The sequence below is a fragment of the Plasmodium vinckei genome, assembly GCF_900681995.1.
Source record: "Plasmodium vinckei vinckei genome assembly, chromosome: PVVCY_03".
Classification (NCBI taxonomy): domain Eukaryota; phylum Apicomplexa; class Aconoidasida; order Haemosporida; family Plasmodiidae; genus Plasmodium; species Plasmodium vinckei.
In genome coordinates, this window is record NC_051295.1 from 414996 (window position 1) to 439953 (window position 24958).

Here is a 24958-nt window from a genome sequence, read left to right on the forward strand (position 1 = left end):
TTCTTTAATTTGTTAGACCTTAATCTTTTGTTTCAATTGTAGCTCTCTCCTATTTCTTTGATATTTTTAATTCAACACATATTCATAATTATATTGAGATGTAATACCTTCACAACCTTTATCCATATAATAATATATGTATACAATTCAGAAAGACGAAAAAAATGATAATGAGGATACCATGCAAACCCATTTTGATAATAAGAACCTTTAATTTGTTAGTAGAAAGGGTTGACGGCAAAATTAAATAATAAAATTCAGCATGTGATATTTTAAAAAGAAAAAAGTATCTTTAACAACCATTTTTTTTGTCTATCTATGTATGATTTAAATTATTTTGTTTATATAATTATATTTTTTATTAAATTTGTTATAAATTTACTCTGCTAGTTATAAGCTTTTTTATTTTGTTTTTAATTTTGCTCTTTAATGTTATATAATACGCCATATTATGCATCAATTCGTAATGATTTATTAATATAATATTTCAGCATATTCCTATGTTGTTATTTTATATCTATATGCATAAGTATGCATAATATGTATATATATTTTTTTTTCAATTTCCTATAATTAAAGTGCAATTAAAGACGCCCTGTAATTTCCGTTGATCTAAGTACCTATTTTGAAGTTTCAAATGGATCATTATGAAGTGTCAAACAATTTTAAATTTATTACATCCTATTTCGACGAAAATAAGGAATTATTCATAAATGGAAATACTAGTAAATTAAACAAAAAAAACAAAGTGATTAATAACCAAAATGAAGACAATGGATATAGTCAGAAAATAAACAAACTAGAAAATTTTAAATGGGATAATGATGTCAAAATAAATAAAGATGACAATAAGACGTTTCTAAAATCGTTTTATGAAAATTGTCCAAACACAATAACTCCTATTAGTAGTTATCCTCCCAATCAAAAATTATGTAATAATCAAAAAAAGAAAGAAAAAACAAATTTAATTAGTTGCTATAAATATAACAATTTATTAAACAAAAAGAATGAATCCCAAAATAGTAATGAAACAAATTTGAATAATCTAAGTTATAGTAGAAAAGATCCTGTTAAGAATAACTATAATAAAAATTTGTCAAATGAATCATTGAATGAAAAGTTTATTCAATTATTTGAAAATAATAGACTTATGCTAAGTAATGAATTGTGTAATATTTCATCAAATATACCATCAAAAAATAAAATATATGTAGATGAAAAGGATAAAGAAAATAAAATAAAATTGAACCAAATAAAAGACATGGACAAAAATGATGAAATAAATAAATTTTATAATTCAAATAATATTTATTCTAATCATGATATAAATCTTAATCAAGCAAAAAATGTTTTTTCAAAATGTTTTATAAACGATGGTTTCACATGTAGTGACAACTTTAACAATCAGAAGATGTGTCTAAATAAAAATGGAATAAAAAACACAAAAATGTTAAATAGCTATTTTGAGCAATCGGGTAATCAAAATTATAATAAAAAAAATAGTCGAAATGGATTTGCTAAAGGGTTTAGAGATTCGTTAGGTCGGAAAGACAGCACTTTAATAGTCAATTTGGATACATCTAAAAAGGTAACTCCTTGCAGTAGTATATGCAGCGTTAGTCAATTGAAAAAAATGGTGAATACAAATAACGATAGTGATGATGCATTTTTTTATAAAAATCGAAAATGTTTAGCTGGAAACATGGTAGATGGCGAAGAAAAAAAGAATGAAAATGGTGAAAAAAATAATAAATATCATAGTAATATAGAGCACAACAAAATAAACGACGATTATGAGATGGTGGATATATATGATCCATGTTTTAGTAAATGGAAAAGTGTGAAATACAGAGGTGAAAAAGGAAAACTATATAGAAATGGTAACCACGATAAAATTTTCAACCTTTTAAACAGTTTAAAAGAAACATCAATTTTTTATCATAAAAATAAAAACCGATATAGATATGATTCATCGTATGGTAAAGGAAATATTTATTTTGATAATTATGACATTTCTAATGTTTGTAACAAAAGTGATGATAATAAATTGAGCAAACCATTGCAAGAATCCAAAACATGTTTATTTTTTGAAACAAAAGAAACAGAAGACAAAATGAAGAATACATTAGTCATGACTATTTTAAGCAATGATAGTGTATGTTTTTCATCCATTAAAAAATGTAGCAGCTTAAATCAAGATGATTTAATAAAAAAAAAAAATAAGAATTTTGATTTATGTGGGCATTCTAAAAGTATGGTTATTATAAGTATGAATAAATATGATATATGTGAAAATAAAAAAATATCTACTAATAATATTTTGTGGAAAAATAAAGATTTCCAAAATAAACAATTTGAACTAGAAAATGTTAATAATGAAAAGATGAAAAATGAAACTGATGGACATAATAAAAATACGAAAAGGGATACCTCCCAAAAAAAAGGACGTTCAAATGATAAAGGAAAGAATGATTCTTGTGGGGGTAGTAAAAATAATGGCACAGGAAAAGATGGCAATAATAATAATATGGATGCAGGAGATAAAAATGGAGATGGAAATGGCAATGATAATAACGAAAACAACGGGAAAAATAACGGGAATGAAAATTATAGCAGTGCAAAAAGTAGTAGTAACTGCTCTAGTAGCAGTAATGGCAGTAGTAGTATTGCTACCGAGAAGGAAGGTAAAACAAATCTTGATATTTATTATGAGCCTGGAGCCAAAATATATAACTCAATAAAAGGATTCATTGAAAATAATTGTTTTGAAAATATGAGAAGATGTTTAAATGTAAAAAGGTGTGAAATAATATTCGATGTGACTAAAAAAACAACATCATGTTTAAGTTTTTTATCTAAAAAAGAATGTGAAAACCGGAAATATAAATTAAACTTTAAACATAATATAAAAAAGAAAAATATTCGAAAAAATAAAAATGATAAAATTATGAATACAAAAAAGGAAAGGGGTCAATGGTTAGGTTTAAGAAAAAATAGTGAAAATATATCACAAAAAAAATTAAATAAAAATAAGTCTTCTTCTTATGTTGAATTTTATACAAAAAAATATAATTCAATAAGTTATGTAGATATAAACAAAAATGGAGTTAACACATGTTTGTTTAGGGAAAAAGTTCAAAATAACGACGGACCATTTCGATCGTTTGAAAAAATAGACAAAGTAAAAGAATATAGCAATACTACATTTAGAGAAATAAAAAAAGAGAATAAAATGGGATTGGAAAGTGGTACTACAACAACTGATTTAAGAGGGACATCTTTTAGGAATTACAAATTTTGTGAACATGATGATAAAACGAGGAAAGAGACTAGTCGTAATAACAATAATTTGTATAATGGTAACAGTATAATTTTGCTGAATAATAATGGTATTGAAAAAAATGGGAAAAATATTAAAACAAGCAATTATTATTATAAAAATAATATCCCTTATGAGGATAAAGTAAAGAGCTATGAAAGTTTAGTAACAGGAAATGATTCAGTGACAAGTAACAAAGATATGTCTAAAAAATGTCATCTTTTATCGTATAATAATTTAACCAATAATTGTGTGAAAGAAAGGGGGATAAAAATGGAGGGTATTCGAAAAAAAAATAATAAAAATAATGATGACAATATTGATACGCATTATAATAAATGTGTGGGGAAAAGCGAAATTCTTGAAGTAAAGAAAACAATAAAAGAGAAAAAAAAAGAAAAAAGAAAAGAATTGAAAAAGGATAGCACAAAAAAGAAAAAAAAGCAAATGGAAAAAGTAGGACGAAAAAATAACCAGAAAAATAAGCGGGTAAATAATCAGACAAATAAACGAACAAGTAAGATAAATAGAAATGAAGGTAACTCGGAATATTTAGCTAAACCTAGTTGTCCCATAAATGAAAATGGTGTCGTTTTAAATAATCGATATTATATAATAGGTTTAATATATTATGGGGATAATTCACAGGTATATAAGTGTATAAATATAAAAAATAAAAAGACATATGCTATGAAAGTTGTATTAAAAGAAAGAGAGAACCATAATAATGGTGAACAAAACGGGCTGAGTATTGACAAGTTTATGAAAAAATATATGTTTTTAAAAAAAAATCCACATAAAAATATTATACCGATATATGATATATTTAGTGATAACAATTATAATTTTATTATTATGGAATTTTGTAAAGGATCGACATTACTTGACTATTTCATGTCGTTAGTACCTGGTTCTTTACATATATATGAGATTAAAAAAATAATGAAAAATATTTTTTTAGCATTAGACTTTTTACATTCTAGAGGTTTAATACATAGAGATATTAAACTTGAGAATATTATGTTTACAAAAAAAAATATGAGGAATTTTAATTATAGACAATGTGATAATTTTGATTTAGATAATTACACGGATCCTTTTTTTTTATTTGAGGAGAAGGGAAACACATGTAATCGTAGAACAGTTCGAAATTCAATATTAAAAAAATGTGAATCAAGAATTAGCCATAATAATAATAAACAGGATAATGATTTATTTTTACGAGCGAAAGAAAATGATCCTATTCATAAGGCAGATGCAGACAATTGTTGGAGTTCAAATGGAGATGTTGAATATGAAATAGATTTTGACACATCTAGCAGTGACAATATTGAATGGAGTAATGATTGGTGTGATGATCATTATCAAGATGAATCTGAATCGTCATACAATTTCGAAAATAGTAGTAGCAATATGTCAGAAGGTAGAGAAATGCCACAATGTTTTGATACATATAATAATTTACTCGATAACTTAGGCTCATATAGTTGTGGTGGGTCAAGCAATATCGAAAATAATAGCTTAAACAATATGAATAAAAGTTTAGGAAATATGTTGAACCGTTCAACTATACAAATGATAAATAAAAATAGTTTTCAAAAAAAAAATATAGCAATAAAGAAAAATAGTTCTTTAACAGTTATTAAATCGAAAAAAGTAGAGGAGCAATATTTAACAAATTCTGAAAAGGCAAAATATGAAGACGCAGCAAATAGAAATGACTATAAAAAAAATAGTGACAAAAAGAACAGCTTTAAAAAGAGAAGGAAATATCTTCCATACAATTTATATGACAATTTATGTTTAATTGATATGGATATGATGGAAGATATTTCTAATAATAATTCGAATAAAAATAAAAGACAAAATATAATTTGCGGAACAGCACCATATATGCCACCAGAATCATTTGATGGAATTTTATCAGCAAGTAATGATATATGGGCATGTGGTGTTATTTTATATGCATTGATGGACGGACGATTTCCATATGAAATATATAATACAATGCCTAATTATTTAAAAAAAAAGGTTTTAACATATACAAAACCTAATTTTGATCCTTTTATTTGGCAAGAAAGTCCAGATTTACTTGATTTATGTTTGAGACTTTTAGATCCTAATCCATTAACGCGAATTCAAAATGCCAGAGAAGCTTTAATTCATTGTTGTTTTTCTGATATAGTATAATAAGAATATTTCTGTAATTTAAAGGATTTAGGGGGATGAATGAAAAAAAAAAGTGACCCTTTTAAATTCGCATGTAATTTTTCTAGTTATTTAGTTGTTAATTTTTCTCATTTAAATGTTTTGTTTTTTTTTTTTACATACATGTACATATGCATTTATTTTTTAAATTAAACTTGAAATATTTTTAAATGCACACGATAACTTGCTTATTGTTATTTTTAATCTTATTTTATTTTGAATTTATTTTTCTTTCACTTTTTTATGGATAATAAAGAGAATTAACATTAAACTTTTCTAAATCGCATATAATTTTAAGATGTACTAACAGTTTTGAAATAAAATTTTCGAGGAAATATCTATTCAATGCTTTCTGCCTATCCAGTTTGGTTTGCCATCTGTCTATCCATTTCGATCCGCTTCCTCACTTTGATTTATTTATATTGATGAGCCCGTATGTTTTTCTCTTAAATATATTTTTTCAAAATATGTTTATAATAGTACCAATTAAAAAAATAAAAAGTTAATTATATTAATAAAATAAAAGAAACTTGAAAAAGGAAAAATACAATGCTATATAACTCTCCAATATAATATATCCAATGTGTAAGGCAGCCCATAAGACGATATGAAATAACGGGTTTAAGACAAGCGTCCAAAATTTAAAATAAAAATTAATTGATCATTGGATAGATAAATAAATTAATAAAGAGACAAATAAATAAGTGGTAGAGTTAATGAAAATTAATTTAACAACGTTTTCGATAAAAATTATAAAAAAAAAATCAAATAAATTAAAATATTTTTATCATAACTATTAAAGATTAATAATTTGTAAAAAGATAAACAACTAATTAGAAATTCAAAAAAATATATATACACTTCATAAATCATAAAATATTGGATTATTTAATTTTTTAAATTAGTAAGGAGCTTTTAAATTTGTCTAATTCTTCATTTATGCCCTTAATCTTTGAAAAGACAAAAAAAATAAAAATAACATAACAAAATAATATAACAAAATAATATAACAAAATAAATTGAATAAGTATAATGCTACATATGTACATAATTCATTATATAATATTTTTACATACCTCTGAGCAGTTTTCTATATTTTTTATTAACTTCGAATACTGGTCAATCATTTCTGTAGGTAAAAAAATTGTTTATATATGGAAGTGCATAACTATATAACATTTTTAATATAAACTTGATTTATCTAAATTTACCTTTTAAACGGATATTCTCTTTTTGGACATCAATCATAGATGAATTAAGGGCAGTTATCTTTTTTTCCTAAACAAAGAAAAAGAAAAATGATAATAAGTGGCATATATAGTGACACTGCTTATGGTTGGAGTAATCACACTTAGAAGACACAAACTCATTAACATTCTTTCATTTTTCTTACTAGATCTTCATTTATTAAGTCTTTGTTTTTTTCAATGAAATTAAAATTTTGAGCTTTGAGCATCTCGTTTTGTTGGTATAATTGAAAATTTGCATTCTATACAGAAAAAGAAAAAAACAAAATTAATAAACCAAAGAAGAAACAATAATTGTCGATTGAAACAGTCTATTACTATCTCTATCTTTTCTCTTCCATTTTCTTTTTAACAAATTCATATTACCACTGCTTCGTAATATTTTTTTGAAACTATTTTTCTCTCCTCTATCAAATTTTTATGGTCTTCGATTAGGTTTGCTATAAGCATTTCTTGCGTGGCATTAAGATTTCCCAATTTCTGCATAGACATATATATATAAACAAATATTATATATGTAAAATATGAACCGTTAGAAAGTAAAAGAAACAAAAAGATGTAATTAATATGTTTACTTCATATATGTTTGGGTCGTCATAAAATTGTTTTAGTGTTTGCCTTAAAGGTTCCTTTCCCGAATTTCTAAAAATAAGTTTAAATCAAGTAACCAAAGTAAAATCGACATTTTTTAACTCCAAAAGGAATGCATTACAAATGTGCACATCCCCAGATTCATAATATTGCTATAGATTATATAACAAACTAATAGACCCTTAATTTAGATACTTTATTTTACATATAAAAATTATGTTATACTCACAGGTAAGCATATCCTATTGATTTCATTTCCAAACACTCGTTTTCATAAAATTGTGATTTTTTATTCTCAGAATTAATAAAGACAGCCTATAAATATTGATCAAATAAATTATAAATGTTACATCTTAGGCTCTTTTGAAATGTGTAATGAAGACATATATACCCATTCATGTATTTTGCTAGTCCTTTTTTTACCTGGGTTTCTAATGCCTTTTTATATTCCACCTCAATGTTTTTTTTGTTTTCTAAAAACTTTAGCAAACATTTTTTTTCATTCTCTAAGATTTGGATTTTCTGTAAAAGCTTTTTAACAAAAGAATCTTCTTGAAGTACATCATTACCACCTGGAAATAAAATAGTTATTTAAATTATTTTTATTACATTATTATCATATCCTTTTAGTGATTATTATTTGGGCAGAAAAATATATATATGTACACATTCCGACCATTTTCAATTAAAAATATGCATATGCATTCCTGTACATATATATTAGTAATATTGATGGAGGAAAAAACAAAAAATTATCTTAACAGTTAATTATTACCTAGGTAGAAGTTTTTGTTTTTATTGTTTATAGACGAAAATATATCACAATCTGAATATTTGATGTCTGCCCCTTTTTCTTCACTAGTAACCAATTTGGGGTAACGAGATTTATTTAGAAATATATTATTCCCATTGTTTGTGAAAGTTTCAATTATGTTCTCTTCGCTTACGCGAAAATCATTTATATTATTAAATTTAGATGAATAATTCATATTAAATATATTTATATGTAGTGAAGTTATAAAAAAATGTATAGGAAATTATAGGAAATTATTTTTTCGATTTATATATTTTATAACGAAAAAAAAAAATTGTATAACAAATAAAAACAAATAATCTACTTTTTAAATATCAACTTAAAAAAATATAGACAATTTTAACATTAATTTTATATGTTAATTACACAAGTTATTATATTTTTTTTATTTTCCAATTTTACTATATTTATTATTAGTATTATTATAATTATCAAATTGTGTGTGTGTGTTTTTTTTATTGTTGTTGTAAAAAAATTATGTTACTATTGTGTGCAAACTATATTAACATTTTTTTATTGCCTGCAATGTTTTTTTGGGTTTTTTTCATATTTGTTCATATTTTTTTTCAGTTTTTTCACAATTTTTTATGACTGTTCATATTTTTTTTATTTTTTTTCGAAAAAATTACTAGCCAACTTTGGCAGCTTTGAACAGGTTGGAAAACATACCTATGAATATTTACTCCCATATAGTACATACTATATTATTCGAAAACACACAAATATATAATATTATTAAAAAATGTGGATATAAGAAGATGGCAGAAAGGTGTGCCCCCCCTTTTTTCAGTTTCTAAACAATTATATGTGAATTTATTTGATATAGTTATAGTTTAAATATACCACAACTTAGCACAAAGTAGTAAAAGCAACTACTAAACAAAGAACATATTGTAAATCTATTATATTAGGAAATTATTAGCCTTTCAAAAATGGTTTATTTTATTGTATTAGTTTATATATGCATTTTCTACATTTTCCACAATTTCCTGATTATTTATTTTGTTGGGATATTATTAAGACATATATGATTTATAGGAGTTATAGGGGCGTTGAATGTTTAGGAAAAATATAGCAAACAAAATGAATGAGATAACTAAATCATTGTAACATTGCTACAGTATTTAATATAAATAAAAGAAAAGCATATCGTAAAAGGTTATGCAATTTCTTATATTTCATTTGGAACATATATATTATAATTAACTTTTGATTTATATAAATTATATGAAATGGAAAATAAGATTCATCTACATATTTTTAAATATATTTTAATAGTTTAAAATGGAAAATTACACAATTACATTAATATAACTAATAAGGTATTACTTTTATATTTTATAGAGTTTTGTAAATAATTTCGATGACAAATAAGTTTTTTTAATATTTAAAATAGTATAAGTTTTATTAATATGATTAAACTGCTTTTTATTATCGATATAGTATAAATTTTGCTATAATTAATATTGTTATAATTTCATTTTTTTTAAACTTTATAACATAACACAATTTATTTTGTATTATTTAATTATAAAAAATATATACAATTTATAAATAAGTATGTTTTTTTTTTATTTTTTTGAAATTCATATAAATATACATTGTTATGTTAATTTTCCCTTAATGTACATTAATGTCCCCAATTAATAAATTATTATAACATTTATATTTTATATATATATTATATAATAAATTTACAGTGTTTATTATTATTTATTTTACTTTTCCTGCTCACCTAAATCTCCTAATAGTTTTAAATTTACCATAAAATAATATACGTTATTTGAAAAACTCAATAATTTGTAAATTTTTACTTATATAGTGCTTTGTTAGGATTTTTTTTTAGTGTCATGACCGTTTTATTTGTATATTATATTTTATTATATAATGATGTTAAGTTTATAAAGATATAAAAAAAATCGTTTCTAGTTTTTCATAACTTGTTTTTCGTTACTATATAATATTGAATTTTTTTTTTTAAGAATTTTCTAAATTTTAAATGATTTTCCATAAATAAGGTTCTCTTTTTTATTTTTTTATTTTTCATATATTTTTTTTTAATAATGTAATAACAATTAGTAAATTAAATTTATATATAGCATTTGATTTATAGAATACAATTAAGTTTGCTCCCTATGTTAAGTAATAATTATTTTTATAGCTTATGAATTTGATAATAATTTAAATTTTTGAAAAAGAAGAAAAAAAATTAATTATATATAATATATATTTATATTTCTATATTATGATGATTATTTGCCCATATATGTAAATATATATATGTGTTTTAAAAATATAATTTGAAGTATATATTATATATAAAATATATATAATTAAATTACACATTCTATTAAAATGAAACATAGGTTAAATTTTATAGAAGCCGAATGTACTATTTTCTTTGAAAAAAAATACATAATAACATTTTAAAAATAATAGTTTAGAACCATGGTATTTTTTTATAGCATATGTAGTGGACTCATGAAGTATATGACGAATAAATTGAGTTATTCAAGAAAACAAAAAATATTTGTAATTAACAATTGCTTGTTTTTTTCGTTTATTTTGTTTTATATTTCTTATTATTTTTTCTTCAATGGACTTATTTACCCTGCTGTGAAGATCGTCTTTCATGGGAGTAAGAAAATGACTAAAAAAAACCCAAAAAAAAGCTTGCTTATGCATATTACATTATGTTAAGTGCCATTTCTATTTATTGCCCTGACTCATTTTGTTAAATCCATTTCTATTTATTGCCCTAATTCATTCTGTTAATTACTACTTACTGTGCAGGCGTGATAGCAAATCAGACTATAGTGTACAAGAACTCAATTTTGGAGTCAATATGGTTGCTATATACAAACGGCAGTTATTTTAATATGGGCGTGCTGCTCATATTTTCAATAATAATTCCAATATTAAAGTTTGTTATGGTGACTGACAATTTTTATAGTTTCTTTAAGCTATATAATTTAGGTTTAAAATTTAATGAAAATGAAAAAGAGGATGCAAAATTAATTTACTACATTAATATTGTAAATGAAAATGAAGAATTTGCTTTAAAGAAATTTAGTATTTTAAGTTCAATCTCACGATTTCAATTTGTCGATGTATTTATATCATTGTTTATTGTGTCTTCATTGAATTTATATTTGTTAGAAGCAAAGATATTAATTGGAGCTTATCATTTTTTAAACTATTGTGTTATATCAACAATATCTTCTTATTTATTATTAACATTTATGAAGATAAAAATAAATATATTTAAAGAAGGAAATATAAAAATATTTTCATCTCGTGATGAAAAATCAGTAGCTGGAAAAAATACAGACAACATGTTATGTAATGGAAAAAGAGATATTTTAAAGAAAGAAAATTCAAAAATAGAATTTAATAAAATATACGATAGTAATACCACAAAAGATAGTCATAAATGGAGTAAAAAAAATAAAAAGAAAGGAACTAAAGAAGTTCTAAATAATGATAATATGAATACGACACATAAGAAAAAAAAATCTGAAAATGATGGAAAAATCGACCATATAAATAGTAAATATAAAATGAATGATAGTGAAATTAAAAGTTTAGAAGAAGATACATCTGCTGGAAAAACAACAGGTGATGAACATATGTCACCAAATAAACAAAATGACGATGAAGATTCAATTGATGATGAAAATGTTACAGAATATACTTCATATGATAATAATATTTTATGTTACAACAAATTACAATCATTAAATAATGTGAGTTATTTATATAAAGTAATGAAAAATAATGATGCATATATATATTTAAAAAAGAAAAAATTTAATTTATTATTAAAAGATAGTTTTCAGAAAACTCGTTCAAATAGAATAAAAGTAGCACATACATTTGTATTATTATTTTTATTATGTTTATCTATATATTTTATAACATTTGTAGAAACAGATATGTTTGGTATATATATATATTTAAATTTTTTCAATTTTAATATAGAAAGTGTAATGATTGATTATATAGATATGTTAAATATATTAAAATTAAAAGTAAATCAAAATTATGTTTTTCCATTCTTTTTTATGTTTCCATTTATATTCCCTTTAATTATAGCCGTATCATTTATTTTAAGTATATTTTTTATGAATTTATATTATGTGAATTTTTCAATATGGTATAAGAAAATGACAGCCTTTAGTGATGAGTTAGTATTTGATCCTGAAGTCCCAAATAATCAAAAAATAACAATATCCGAAAGACATAACTATTTATGTATTAAAAAAGAGATTGAAAAAAATGACAAGTTATCAAACACATCAGATGAATTATCTTCTCATAATAATTCAACCATAACAAGTAGCAAGAGTGAAGATATAAATACCGAATTTGTTTATAGTGGGCTTTTAAATTTTTATTTTTTAATGTCTTCTCTTTTTTCTAGTATATGCTCAATATTATTACACATGTCATTAGGAGAAATAATTGCAATAGCTATTATAATTTTTTATCAGATAGTTAAACATACATATAATTTAAATATTTTAGTACTATTTAAAACAGATAAAATTCATTTTTCAAAATTTATATTATTTATTGCTTTTGGTTTAATTTGCTTTTCAATTAATATGTATGTAGCACAATGGGAGAAATTAATAAAAAAGTTACAAAAAATAAGAAAACAAATTCTTCTTTTTGAATCTAACAGATGTAGTGAAATAGTTGATTTAAATATACAAAAAAATAAAAACTGGACTATACCTATTTATACATATTTTTTTAAATACCTAATTAAGCCAAATCAAATTGCTCATAAAAAAAAGAAAAAAATAGACATATCCGAAGATAATAATAATAGCCATCTAATTCGAACTCAATCTAGTAGTGTATATGATTATGATGCAAACAGGATGTACCAAAATATGCATTTATCTAATGATGAAGAAACATTAAGTTATTTAAACTCGTCATCTATTACTAATATTAAGAATAAGAAAAAAAATAAAAATTCTACAGAAGATCCAACAGGAGTTATGAATAAATATAATATCCAAAATAAAGGAAATAATGATCGATTTATAAATTCTGGAATGCGAAAGGAACAATGTGGACCTGTTAGTTTTTTATTTTCTGAAGTTAAAAAAAGAAGTTCTAAGCTTGGTAAATCAAATTATGGTAAAAAAAAACGTAGTATTACTCAAAGTTATGAGCAAATAAGAGATGGCAATGATGACAATATAGAGGATGATGAAGATGGAATATATGAAGAAGACAAAAATGAAGATGAAGATACTGCATCAAGAGAAAATGGAGCTATTGAAGGAAGTCATAATTTTTTAGAAAAATCCAACTCACAAAATATGCCATATATTAAAAGTTTTATGCCAATTAAATCTATATTATTAATACAATTAGAAAAATTAAAAGCAAAGAAAAAAAAAGATAGAGGAGGATATGGTAATAAGTTTGGAGATAAATCTGAATCAATAAATATGACAAAATTATTTCGGTATTTCCATATATTATTATTTATTTTAATTATTTCAACAACATTAATGGGATTCTTTAAAAATGAAGGTGTACTTAAATTTAACATGAATTCAGTAAATAAAAGATTGAATAATTATTTTACATCCCCTAATTTCTACGCATTTATACCTACAAGTGTTGGTAAATGCAAAACCAAAAAATATTTAGCAAAAGAACCTTGTTATGAAGTGGGACGTATATATCATGAAGAAAAAACATTTTATCATGCTACACTTTTATTTTTACAAGGTATTAGTTCGATTAATATTGATAATATATATTTTTATTATGATCAAGGAAAATATTATTTAACATTCAATGGATATTTTAAACATATTATTGGTCCATTATTTTTAAAATTATGTATAGGATCAAATTTTTGTCCTATAAGCACTTATGCCTATTTAATAGGAAATAAACCAACATTTTCTATAACTATAGAAGCTCAATGTGATGATTTTGCAGCACCAAATTATATTAGCAATTTAGTTGTTAGTGATTTACAAATTACTAGGATTGAAGTTATAAAACATTCCGATATTATTGATAATGTTGATATAAAACTAGATGATATACAAGAGAGAGTTCAAGAAAAAGTTAATTCAATGCTAGCTGATCATCTTCAAGTTATTATATGGAAAAATCAAAAATATGATATAGAGAGTTTTATTAATTATTTGATTTCAAGAAATTCTCTTAATGGTTTTAGTTGTCAACCATATAATTATTAATCAATTAAAAAGTAATATGCGTGTGTATTTATTTTGTACATTTATATTGCCACGATTTTGTACATTTATATTGCCACGATTTTGTACATGTATATTGCCACGGTTTTGTACATTTACATTGCCACGGTTTTGTACATTTACATTGCCACGGTTTTGTACATGTATATTGCCACGATTTTGTACATATATATTTTTCCGACTTTGTGAATTTATTTCTTTTATAATTTTTGCTTTTAATTTCTTTATAATAATTTTTCTATGCTTTGTATTATATATCTTTATTTCATGTGTTGCATTTATTTCTTTTTTTCATGCTACATCACTATAATCTGTTGTCTGATAATTTTTGAATATATATACTATTTGAACTATATACAAAATTAAAATTTTTTTCTTTTTTTGTTATTCATGTTTTACAAAAATAATATTAAATAATGTTGGGATGGTGTTATATATATATTGCCATTCATTTTGTAAAGTTCCCATTTAGTTAGCTGGTGAATGCACTACCTGTGCATACTATTTTTTCTTTATCAATTTAATTTTTTTCTATATTTATCAACACCACTTGATGAAAATAAATATGTATCCACAATATTTAAGTACAATAATAGGTCATGCACTATATATGGTATATCAAACGATGTGGCATTCTTTAAAAAAAAATAGTGAACAAATTTTTTGACTTAATTTATAAAGGATATGTAATTTGTTTAAATTATTCTTGAACATCATTCATGTTATATATAACTATCTGTATAAATTAATTTATTAAAATTGGAAAAAAAGAAATAAAATTAAATAATATTATACATGTTTAATACTTTTTTTAGAATAATAAAATTTGAAAAACTCCAAGTTCATACTCTCCAACAGTTTAAATGGTTGGTGTAAAGAAACCCGTTTTATTTGCCACCATTTTTTGACTCTATTCTACTAAATTTAATATTCTTAAAACTCAATGATTTGTCAAATATATTCTCATTCAAATTAAATAAAAATGTATCAATACTTTTTCATTTTATTTGCACTATGTGCTAACGGGCTATTACGAAATAAAGGTAAGGGCCAAAAGTGGGTGCACCCACCTATAAGTTGTAATTTTATCCCCACCTTCATCAACAATCAATCCTATTTCTTTGCCCGTTTTTAGGTCCTGGCAACTTTGTAAGTAACAATGATGAGGCCATAGGAAAGAGTAAAGATATGAATGCCTTTGGCATGTCAGAAAATGGGACATTATATTTAAATAGTGATTCAAATTTAAATGAAACATCCAGTGAAAGTTTTTTAGAAAATTGTAATATCAACAGTTGTGTTGATATAAATCATGAAAATATTAACACAATAAATAATCAAAAAAATGATAATCTCATAAATAATAATAATAATTTAAAAGTAGAATATCCAAATGGAATAAATAATAACGTATTGAAAGCAGAACAAAATGAACAGAAGTTGTCAAATAAGTTTGAAAATAATACCATACATGTAAATAATGATAATGTAAAAAAAAATACAGAGAGTGCAATAAATATAATACCAACACAAAAGGAAAACTTACCTAATATAGAAAAAGGTGAAAAAAAAAATAATAACAAAAATAAAGACAAGGATATGGATAATGATGATGATGAAATTGACGATGAAAAGGATGAGGAAAATTTAGATAGCTCTGTGGAAGATGAATATAAAGATAGTGAAGATGAAGACCCTGATGAGGATAAGGAAGACGACGAAAACGATAATGAAAATGAAAATGAAAAACCTTATAAAAAGGTTACAGAAGAGAATAAAAAAGCGATGGAAATAAGTTCTGATAACAATAAAAAGGAGACCGAAATAAGTTCTGATAACAGTACAAAAGAGGCCAAACACATTCTTGGAAATAATCCAGAAAACATGACAGAGATATCTAAGGCAGGGAGTAATCTCCAAACTCCCAAGTTTCGGATTCATAATGAAAAAGATAAAATCAAAATTAACAAAGAAAGAGTTGAAAATGGCAATAAACGTTTTAATGAATATGATATTAAGAATGATAATAAAATGGGGAACCCGGAAAATGGAGAAGTGGATAATGGGATTAGTAATCAATTTCTTCATGCTAATAATGAGAAAAATTTTCATGAAATCCAAAACAGTCAAAATAGCAACCAACATGATGAAAGACTTCAAGGAAAAAAAGTTGAAAATGATATTTTAGACGATAACCAATTGGATAGTGAAAAGTTGGACGATGAAGATTCGGATGATGAAGATTTAGATGATGAAAAGGTAGATGGAAAAAAAAAAAATGTCAAAAATGATGAAGAAGATGAAGAAGATGATGGCGACGAAGATGAAAGTGACGACAGTATCGAAAGTAAAGAAATAAATCGTGAAAATAAAAGTTCATTTTCAAAGGAGATAAAAAATGTAAATGAGTCTACAAAAAATGAAAAAGCTACAGATGCAAATCAAAAGATAATTCTAAACAAAGATAACAAAAATTATAATGAACCAGATCCAAATTGCTCTAAAGTGTCTGGGAAAGTTGAAAATACCATTTTGCAAACTACCAAGGTTGATAAGGATATTCATCAAGTTAAGGAAAAGGAAGTAAATACAAAGTCGGCTTTGAATGTTTCAGAAAATAATGTAATACCCTAAATAATCTTTATCAATGTATAAATTGTATATTCTTTCATTATATATCCATTACATTATATTTGATTTTTTTTTTTTTTTTACTATTTTAGGGTCTCAAATCAGAACAAAATTATGAATCAAACATGTTTACTATCGATAAAAAAATGCACAATAAGTTGAATAATATAGATGGAATAGTTCATGGGTTAAATGATAAATTAAATCATCACAAGGATTTAAAAAATGTAATAAAAAAATAATTTCATAGACATGTTTGGAAATACTTTGTTATTTTTACATTTTTTGTTGTGTCTACATTTGGGTGCGTTAATTCGATAAGCAATTCCATCATGATCAATATGACTTTCCTTTTTAGCTTGAACTGAAATTAAAATTTGAAGCCATGGGAAGAATACAAAAATATAAAATGTATAATGAAGTTATCCAAAAAGCGATAGAAACATTGACTCAGCGTTTAGCAAAAGTAAAAATAAAAATATATCCTTCACCTAAATATGTAATATTTTTTTATTGAATATTTTTCATATATAACATGTTTTTTTTTTTTTTTCAGGTTAATGAAGATTTAAATAAATTAAAAGAAGTTTCATCCATTTCTCTTCAAAAATACATGAATGAAACAGGTGAGTATATATTTTATATAAATATAAATTTTTATTTTTAAAAGTTTGTTATCTTTTTATTTAATCGACATATTCTATTTCATTTTTTGTAGGCTATGGATTGGAATCACTAAATTTTCCAAAATCAGATTTACCCTTAAAAAAAGACGAAAAAAAACAACTGCATGAACATATGTATGTATAGTATTTTGTAAGGGTTCTCATTATCATGTTTGTCATAATTTATTTTATATAGAAAAGGAAAGACAATTATAAATAGAACAAACAAATATGAATAATATTTCTTTTGCATATCATATATTTATTATCCTATTGTTTTAGTATTTATGCTACTTTTTCAGATGAAGGGGAAATTATAATAATATGCCCCCCCCCACATTATATAACTTGAAAATAAAAAAAAAACTAAATTAAAAATTTTAAATATTAAAGAGTTAAGTGTTAATAAACAAATTGTTTATATTTTATGTACATGTTTATTTAACATATTCCATTATTTTATGGAAATTGTCAAATAAATGTATAAACCAAAGAATGGCAAAATCATTTTTATTTGTGTAATAAAAACAATAGACAAAAAATTTTTAATTATTTAAAATCATTTATAAAATTTGAATTATAAACAAATTCATTTTATTTTCTGTATAAGCATAAAACAAGTTTTTATGTAAGGCACAGAGGATATAAAATGAAATCCATAATATTGTGATAGTTTATTGTTGATTAATTTTTTGCAGGAGCTTTTTGACCTTTTAATTTTTCTTTATATTTGGATTTCACTTGTTGGATATAAAAATCATAATCCTGGAATAATTTAAATCTCTTTACTTTAAAAGTTGGTGTTAAATAATTGGAGGGATCCCATAATCCCATTGTGATATATATATCATTAATTAAATTCTGTCTAGGTAAATTTGATTTATTAAAGGCTTCTAACATATCTTTTTTAATATAATCAACATACTCTTTATTTTTATTTACATCTTCATCTAATACTTTATCCATAAACTCTTTTCTAGATATATTTAATTTCTTAAGTATACCATCATCTTCTAAATGTTTTGAAAACAAATTTTTATCAACAGATAAAATTGCCATAGGGCCATCCATTGTATCATCAGCATATGCTATACAATAATTAATATATGGAATCATTGAATATAAATTGTTTAAAGTTTCTGTTTCTACATATTCACCTTGAGATAATTTAACTAATCCTTTAGATCTATCTAAAAATGTGATGGATCCATTTTTATTAATTTGTACAACATCACCTGTTTTAAAATAGTTATCTTTTGTGAATGAACTTTTTGTTAAATCTTCTTTTAAGAAATATCCTCTAAATAATTGATCACTTTTAATTAATAATTCTCCTTTGGGTGGGTTTGATTTAGCATCATATGTTTCCCATGTTGATACTTTATATTCGACAGGTTTTATATGTGACCCACCAATAGTATTACCACTCTTATCTTTAGCATGTTGTATAAAAATTGCTCCTCCGGTTTCTGTCATACCAAATCCTTGATATACATCAAGATTTAATAGGAGAGATAACTCTTTTTCGACATCTGGTGATAATTTTCCACCACCATTAAGAAGCATTTTCAATGATGGGTTTATTTTATTTCTTATTTTTTTAGAAATACCTGTGATCGATTCAACAAAGCGATCTAGTTTACCGTGTCGATGGGATCTACGTATATTTAATGCTTTGTTTACAAAAAATCTTTTTGCGGATGGAAGATTAGCTATTTCTGTTTGTATACTAGTATAAATTCTATTAAAAACTTTAGGAACACCAACTATTACACTTGCTCCTGATATTAGCATATCATCGTTAAAATGCTTTATATCATTACTAAATATATTTACTGTAATCCCTTTAGATATACAAAAGTACAAAACTGTCCTTTCCAATACATGTGACATAGGTAAGTAAGATAAATGAATTTTTGGTGAAAAATAATCAAGTAGCTCAGAACTAATAGCTGATCTGACTGCATAATATAAATTTTTGTTACTTAGCATAACACCTTTTGGTTGTCCTGAAGTTCCGGAAGTATAAATAATAGTACTAATAAAATTTGGAGATGTGCTTATATTCTTTTTAATTGTATTTTTCTTAGCCAATTTTTTCATAGCATATTCCATCGAATGAATTTCTATATTATCTTTTTTTCCAGCTTGTTTAACTTTCATATATGTGTCATATAAATTTTGTTTATCGTTTTCAAGCAATTCTTTATGTTTTATTTCTTCAGCACTAGATGAAGACTTTTTCGTTTTACGAGAACCTTTTAAGGATTTTTGTTCTGTGCCATTTTTATTTAACTCTTTTTGTTTCTTAGGATCACTCATTGGGATATGATCAAGTATTATAAGTTTTTTTAAATGTGGTAAATCCTTTATTCTTTCTAATAATGTTTGTGCATGTTTTAAGTCTAAACATAGCCATTCTAATTTAGATTCATTTAAAATTTTAACAACTTCATCAACACTAAACCTCGAATGCATAACTAAGGTAGTAACACCAGTACTCATAGCAGCAAAATCTGCTACTACCCAATTTAATGAATTATTTCCATATATACCTAACATTTTAAATTTACCATCGTTTTCTTTTTCGTCATATGATTTTTCAGGAACACCTCCATCATATGATTCTAAAACAGATGAAAATGCATTTACTTTATCTATAATAGTTTTGTATGTATATGTTTCAACGTGTTTTCCATGTGCATTTTCAATTACTGCAGTCATATTCGGATTTGTTTGTCCTTTTTCTAGTAAATAATCAAGAACATGTCTATATCCTGGGTCTTTTTTATCTATTGCTTTATAAACATCTGATTCATTTTCATTGGTCGATGTTACATGCACTTTAGTATACGTAACAGCATCCTCCTTTTTATCTTGGCATGTACACTTTGATTGTGCCAATGCATAAATTATTACTCCCAGCAAGCCATAAAGCTTCATTTTTTTTTTAATTAAAAAATTTAATTATAAATAGTTAGATTGACTTCAAACGGCTTGTCATAGATCAATAATCATATTTATTTCATGATATATAAGAGTCACGACAATTAAACAAACGGGTAATTATAACAAAAAATACTAAAACATAAATATTTGGGGTCTTCTATTGCATTTGCTTTTTACAAAATCTTTTTAAATAGCTAATATTATTTCATCAGAAATATATACTAACCCATGTATTCTGAACAATAGTCTAACAACTTTAGATTACATTGAATTATTCTATTTGTTCATGTATGGATTTATATATACATAAACCTAACAAAACAAACAAAATTATAATTTTTTTGAGAATCTTCAAATTAATTAAAATTTATAATCCTAAAATATATATTTATATAATAATATTTTTTATTTATATAAATCAATATTTTTATATATAAAATATAATGGGGTTTTGGCCATATATAATAATATGCATGCATGCATAATAATTTAGTTCTTTAATACTACCCCTTAAAAATATTAAATAGTAATATGCAAAATATGCCTTGAAATAATATAATTTACTTTATTTTGTTTAAATTTTATTATATACAATTGTTGTAAAAAATTTGTTTTACATTTTTATCTATCAAATTGGTATACAACACATTTTTTTATCATTATTAATGTTGCGGTAAAAGTTGGTATTGAAAAAAAAAAAAATAGTATATCATATATTTAAAAATTACATATTAATAAAACAATAATAATAATAATATAATAAAATATATAGGAATAAATAAAAAATCAAAGAAAATGAAAAAGGTGCCTGTATATATTTACATTGTACATATTTATATTGTACTATATCCATTTTAAATGTTTCAAACTTATATTTGATAAAACGGGAATGTCACTCCATCTCTCTCTTTATTCAATAGGTAATCCCTTTTTGTTGTCAACTGCAATTTGCAGCAACCCCTTAACATCTATATGTATATAAACATGAATTGAAAATATATAAGTAAAAAAAAAAAATAGGTATAATCTTTATATGTTCACACCATCTATTTTGTTTTATTTGACTTATCAAACATTACGCATTAGATTTGTGCCCAATATATACATATGTATATAATCTTCACATATATATATATATATATATATATATATTTTAAATAATTAAAATATACTAAATATATTTAACTTTACCTTGCCTACAAATGGGGCATTTCGTGTTTTGCATCCTGACAATATTGGCGCACTTTAAAAAAAAGGATAATAAAAAATTGTTAAAATGTTTGATAATATTTACATATATTACATGCATTACATACTGGGCATGAACAACTCTTAATTAGTTCGATATAAAATATTAGTATGCATTATAAAGGCCCATAAATTATTAAGTAAATATAACAACCTATCTAGATTTAAAACATATTTAAATTACCGTATTACAAAGACACATATGCCTACATGGCAATATAGCGGTATTCCGTTCTTCTGTAAGGCAAATTACACATTCTCTAAGAAAAAATAAATTGGAGTGATATATGCAATGTATACATGTGTACTTATACATATATTATCATAAACCTGTTTCAATGAATTAAATATTACTTTCCCGAGAGAGAAGCATCAACGGGATTTGGCTGTGGAGTATTTGATTTTTCAATTCCAAAAATCTCCTGAACCTCAAAATATCTATTTGCAAATTGTATTTTTTGCCTATAAAGAACAATTCGATATTCTTTTGCTGACTTTTGATTTTCTTTTGTTTCTTTTTCTTCTAAGTACGCATAATTATATTGGGCCTGAGGTACTGGTGTACCTATAGCTTTAAGAACTATCAAAATTGGTATTATATATTCATAATTTGGTTTAGATTTTAAATCATTTATATCAAATAAGTTTAAGTTAATTCCTTCATCGGGTTGGCTTATATACATTTGATTTATTTCTTTCGGAAACACTTTTGTAATAGTTTTATATTTCCCTGGAGAGTAACTACATGTTGTAACAAAGGGGGAAAACATAAATAAAATATGATGGAATATATACATGCACATGCATGGCTTAAGAGAATTTACTATATGCCTCTTAGCTGGTGTAGAACACAGTTTGCACTAATTAAAAAGTAAAACATAATTTCATAACCTATTGACACATGTATTATATGCATTTTTCAGTTTAATTCTTACAATACTTCTCGTCTTTCTGTATATCCTTCTTTGCAACAAAAATGGATTGATATTTCAACATCGTAAAGAGCGTCAAAAAAAAAATTTATTAAATATATATTATTCCCATCATTAATAATTTGCAATGTTTTTCTTCGTAAATTTACATAGTTTCGAACTACAGATGTTCTTTGAACATTTATATTCGGTCCTTGGGACGGTAAATCATATATATGGTCACTACTTGTTCTCTACATATGGAAGTTATTATGTATATAAAAATTTTTTTAATGTAAAATTTGTGTAATAAAATTAAAGTGAAAAGTATTGTATATGGATAGTTTAATATTGTATTATGCTTACACTAATTATAGGGGAATTAAATTGGATTGGTCTTGTCTACCGAAAAAAAGGAAAGATGAACAATATCAAAGTTTATGAGTAAAATAATATGCACTGTGCAGTTAAAATATGGCAACATTATATAAATAATAAAATATTTTTTCATATTTTAATTTTCATTAATCTTACATTATTATTTTCATAATCATCATCTATATTATTATTTGGGGTAGAATTGATTATTCCCATTATACATAATCAAACAAATTTATATAGCATTTTTTTGATGTTCATTCCATATGCGCATATTTGTTCTGTCTGTTTGAAAAGTGGATGCTCAAGTATTATTTGTTTATGTGTGATGCAACCAGTGGTTTCTTTTTGTTAGGGTATTGTAGTTCACAAATTTACATTAAATTGATTTTTGGAAATATATCAGTTATTTTAACTAAAACAAAATATGGTAAAGCCATAAATGAGAGCAAGTGCAATAAAATGTAAATAAACTTTTAGACCAATTTAAAATGAGACTAGTAAAACATACTTTCACATGCTTAATATAATATATTCAAGTTTCATACATTAAAAATATGATTTATCAAATTTAAAGGAAAATAAGAATATAGTATGAAAAATAATTATTTATTTAAAATTTATAATGCTAAAAGGGAATAATATTTATGAGTCATGCTTACAATTAAAAAAAAAACAAAAAAATTTTTAAGAATAACAAAATATATTGAGTCCAAAAATATATGTTAATAAAAATTAGAGAAAATAAAAAATAAATATTTTTAAAGGATACTTATATGTAATAATGTTTTGTTTAATTTTTATAGCAAAATTTTAATTGCCCTTTATATGTAGTAATTTTAAAAGGGAAATATTATGCGGACAATAAATGGTTAATGGGAAAAAAGTATAATTATATATATTATTATGGAAAACTGTAAATTATATATCAAAAAATAATATTTACAAATTATTAACAGTTTTACCTAAGGAAACACACTAAATAAATTACATTATGTATGACCATTTTAATTATCCTCTTTGCATACCTAGGTAAATGCATTATTTAAAATGTAGCAAGTAGCATATCCAAAGATGAAACTCCAAACTTATTGCTTTAGTTCTTTTTCATTAGTTTGCTCATTTTTTTATTTCACAATCGATGAATAGTCTGGTTAATGGAAAATAAGATCGTGTGTTACCACATGACATATATAATTTTTATTTTTTAATAAAATATGCATATATTTTATGAACATACATGTTGGTTATATAATTTGGGTCATAAAAATTAAGACAATTTTTATTCTTATTGTATTATATTTACTGAAACTTGATATTTCCATATAATTAATATTTAAAACATGGCTAGTATATTTATTTTATGTTAAAAATAGCTATTTATTTTAGAAAAGTGGAAAAAAAAATATGATAAATGTGTATAAAATAGCTATTTTGCTTAAAAAATTATGTACAATTCAGGAAATTTAAGGTTGAAAAAAAAAAATATAATAAAATAATAGAAATATAAATAACACAAATAACATCATTGGCTTGTTAACAACAATAATAATAAAATATGATACGAAAATAAGGTTAATTATAGGCTGATTATAAATACAATATTAATGTAGTAAATCGATGAATGTTCCTAAAATAAGTTAATATTTTTACACTTATTTCATCGTCTCTTTGTTTAATTTTATTTGTTCATTTTATTTGTCCATTTTATTTTTTTTATTATATATGCTAATTTATTTC

General features: G+C 23.7%; 6 protein-coding genes across 6 annotated transcripts; 3 read left to right on the plus strand and 3 right to left on the minus strand.

The window, feature by feature from the left end:
• Positions 1–637: 637 nt before the first annotated feature.
• On the plus strand, positions 638–5509 carry PVVCY_0301230 (serine/threonine protein kinase, putative; the record flags this gene model as incomplete). The annotated part of the gene is made up of 1 exon (XM_008628332.1): positions 638–5509. The coding sequence occupies one exon, from the start codon at positions 638–640 to the stop codon at positions 5507–5509; it is 4872 nt and encodes a 1623-aa protein (XP_008626554.1).
• Positions 5510–6423: 914 nt separating this feature from the next.
• PVVCY_0301240 (conserved Plasmodium protein, unknown function) lies at positions 6424–8354 on the minus strand (the record flags this gene model as incomplete). Its single annotated transcript, XM_008628333.1, has 9 exons — positions 6424–6477; positions 6604–6656; positions 6739–6805; positions 6921–7016; positions 7141–7254; positions 7350–7416; positions 7595–7680; positions 7789–7937; positions 8141–8354. The coding sequence occupies 9 exons, from the start codon at positions 8352–8354 to the stop codon at positions 6424–6426; spliced, it is 900 nt and encodes a 299-aa protein (XP_008626555.1).
• A 2306-nt stretch (positions 8355–10660) lies between these two features.
• Positions 10661–14418, plus strand: PVVCY_0301250 (conserved Plasmodium protein, unknown function; the record flags this gene model as incomplete). Its single annotated transcript, XM_008628334.2, has 2 exons — positions 10661–10817; positions 10973–14418. 2 exons carry the CDS (start codon positions 10661–10663, stop codon positions 14416–14418), a joined length of 3603 nt encoding a protein of 1200 aa, XP_008626556.2.
• A 1000-nt stretch (positions 14419–15418) lies between these two features.
• Positions 15419–17877, plus strand: PVVCY_0301260 (rhoptry neck protein 6, putative; the record flags this gene model as incomplete). The annotated part of the gene is made up of 6 exons (XM_008628335.1): positions 15419–15479; positions 15572–17058; positions 17160–17294; positions 17426–17533; positions 17624–17693; positions 17786–17877. The coding sequence occupies 6 exons, from the start codon at positions 15419–15421 to the stop codon at positions 17875–17877; spliced, it is 1953 nt and encodes a 650-aa protein (XP_008626557.1).
• A 539-nt stretch (positions 17878–18416) lies between these two features.
• PVVCY_0301270 (acyl-CoA synthetase, putative) lies at positions 18417–20675 on the minus strand (the record flags this gene model as incomplete). The annotated part of the gene is made up of 1 exon (XM_008628336.1): positions 18417–20675. The coding sequence occupies one exon, from the start codon at positions 20673–20675 to the stop codon at positions 18417–18419; it is 2259 nt and encodes a 752-aa protein (XP_008626558.1).
• Positions 20676–21590: 915 nt separating this feature from the next.
• PVVCY_0301280 (uncharacterized protein) lies at positions 21591–23434 on the minus strand (the record flags this gene model as incomplete). Its single annotated transcript, XM_037634863.1, has 7 exons — positions 21591–21649; positions 21873–21924; positions 22114–22189; positions 22284–22670; positions 22865–23094; positions 23207–23242; positions 23375–23434. 7 exons carry the CDS (start codon positions 23432–23434, stop codon positions 21591–21593), a joined length of 900 nt encoding a protein of 299 aa, XP_037490113.1.
• Positions 23435–24958: the final 1524 nt, after the last annotated feature.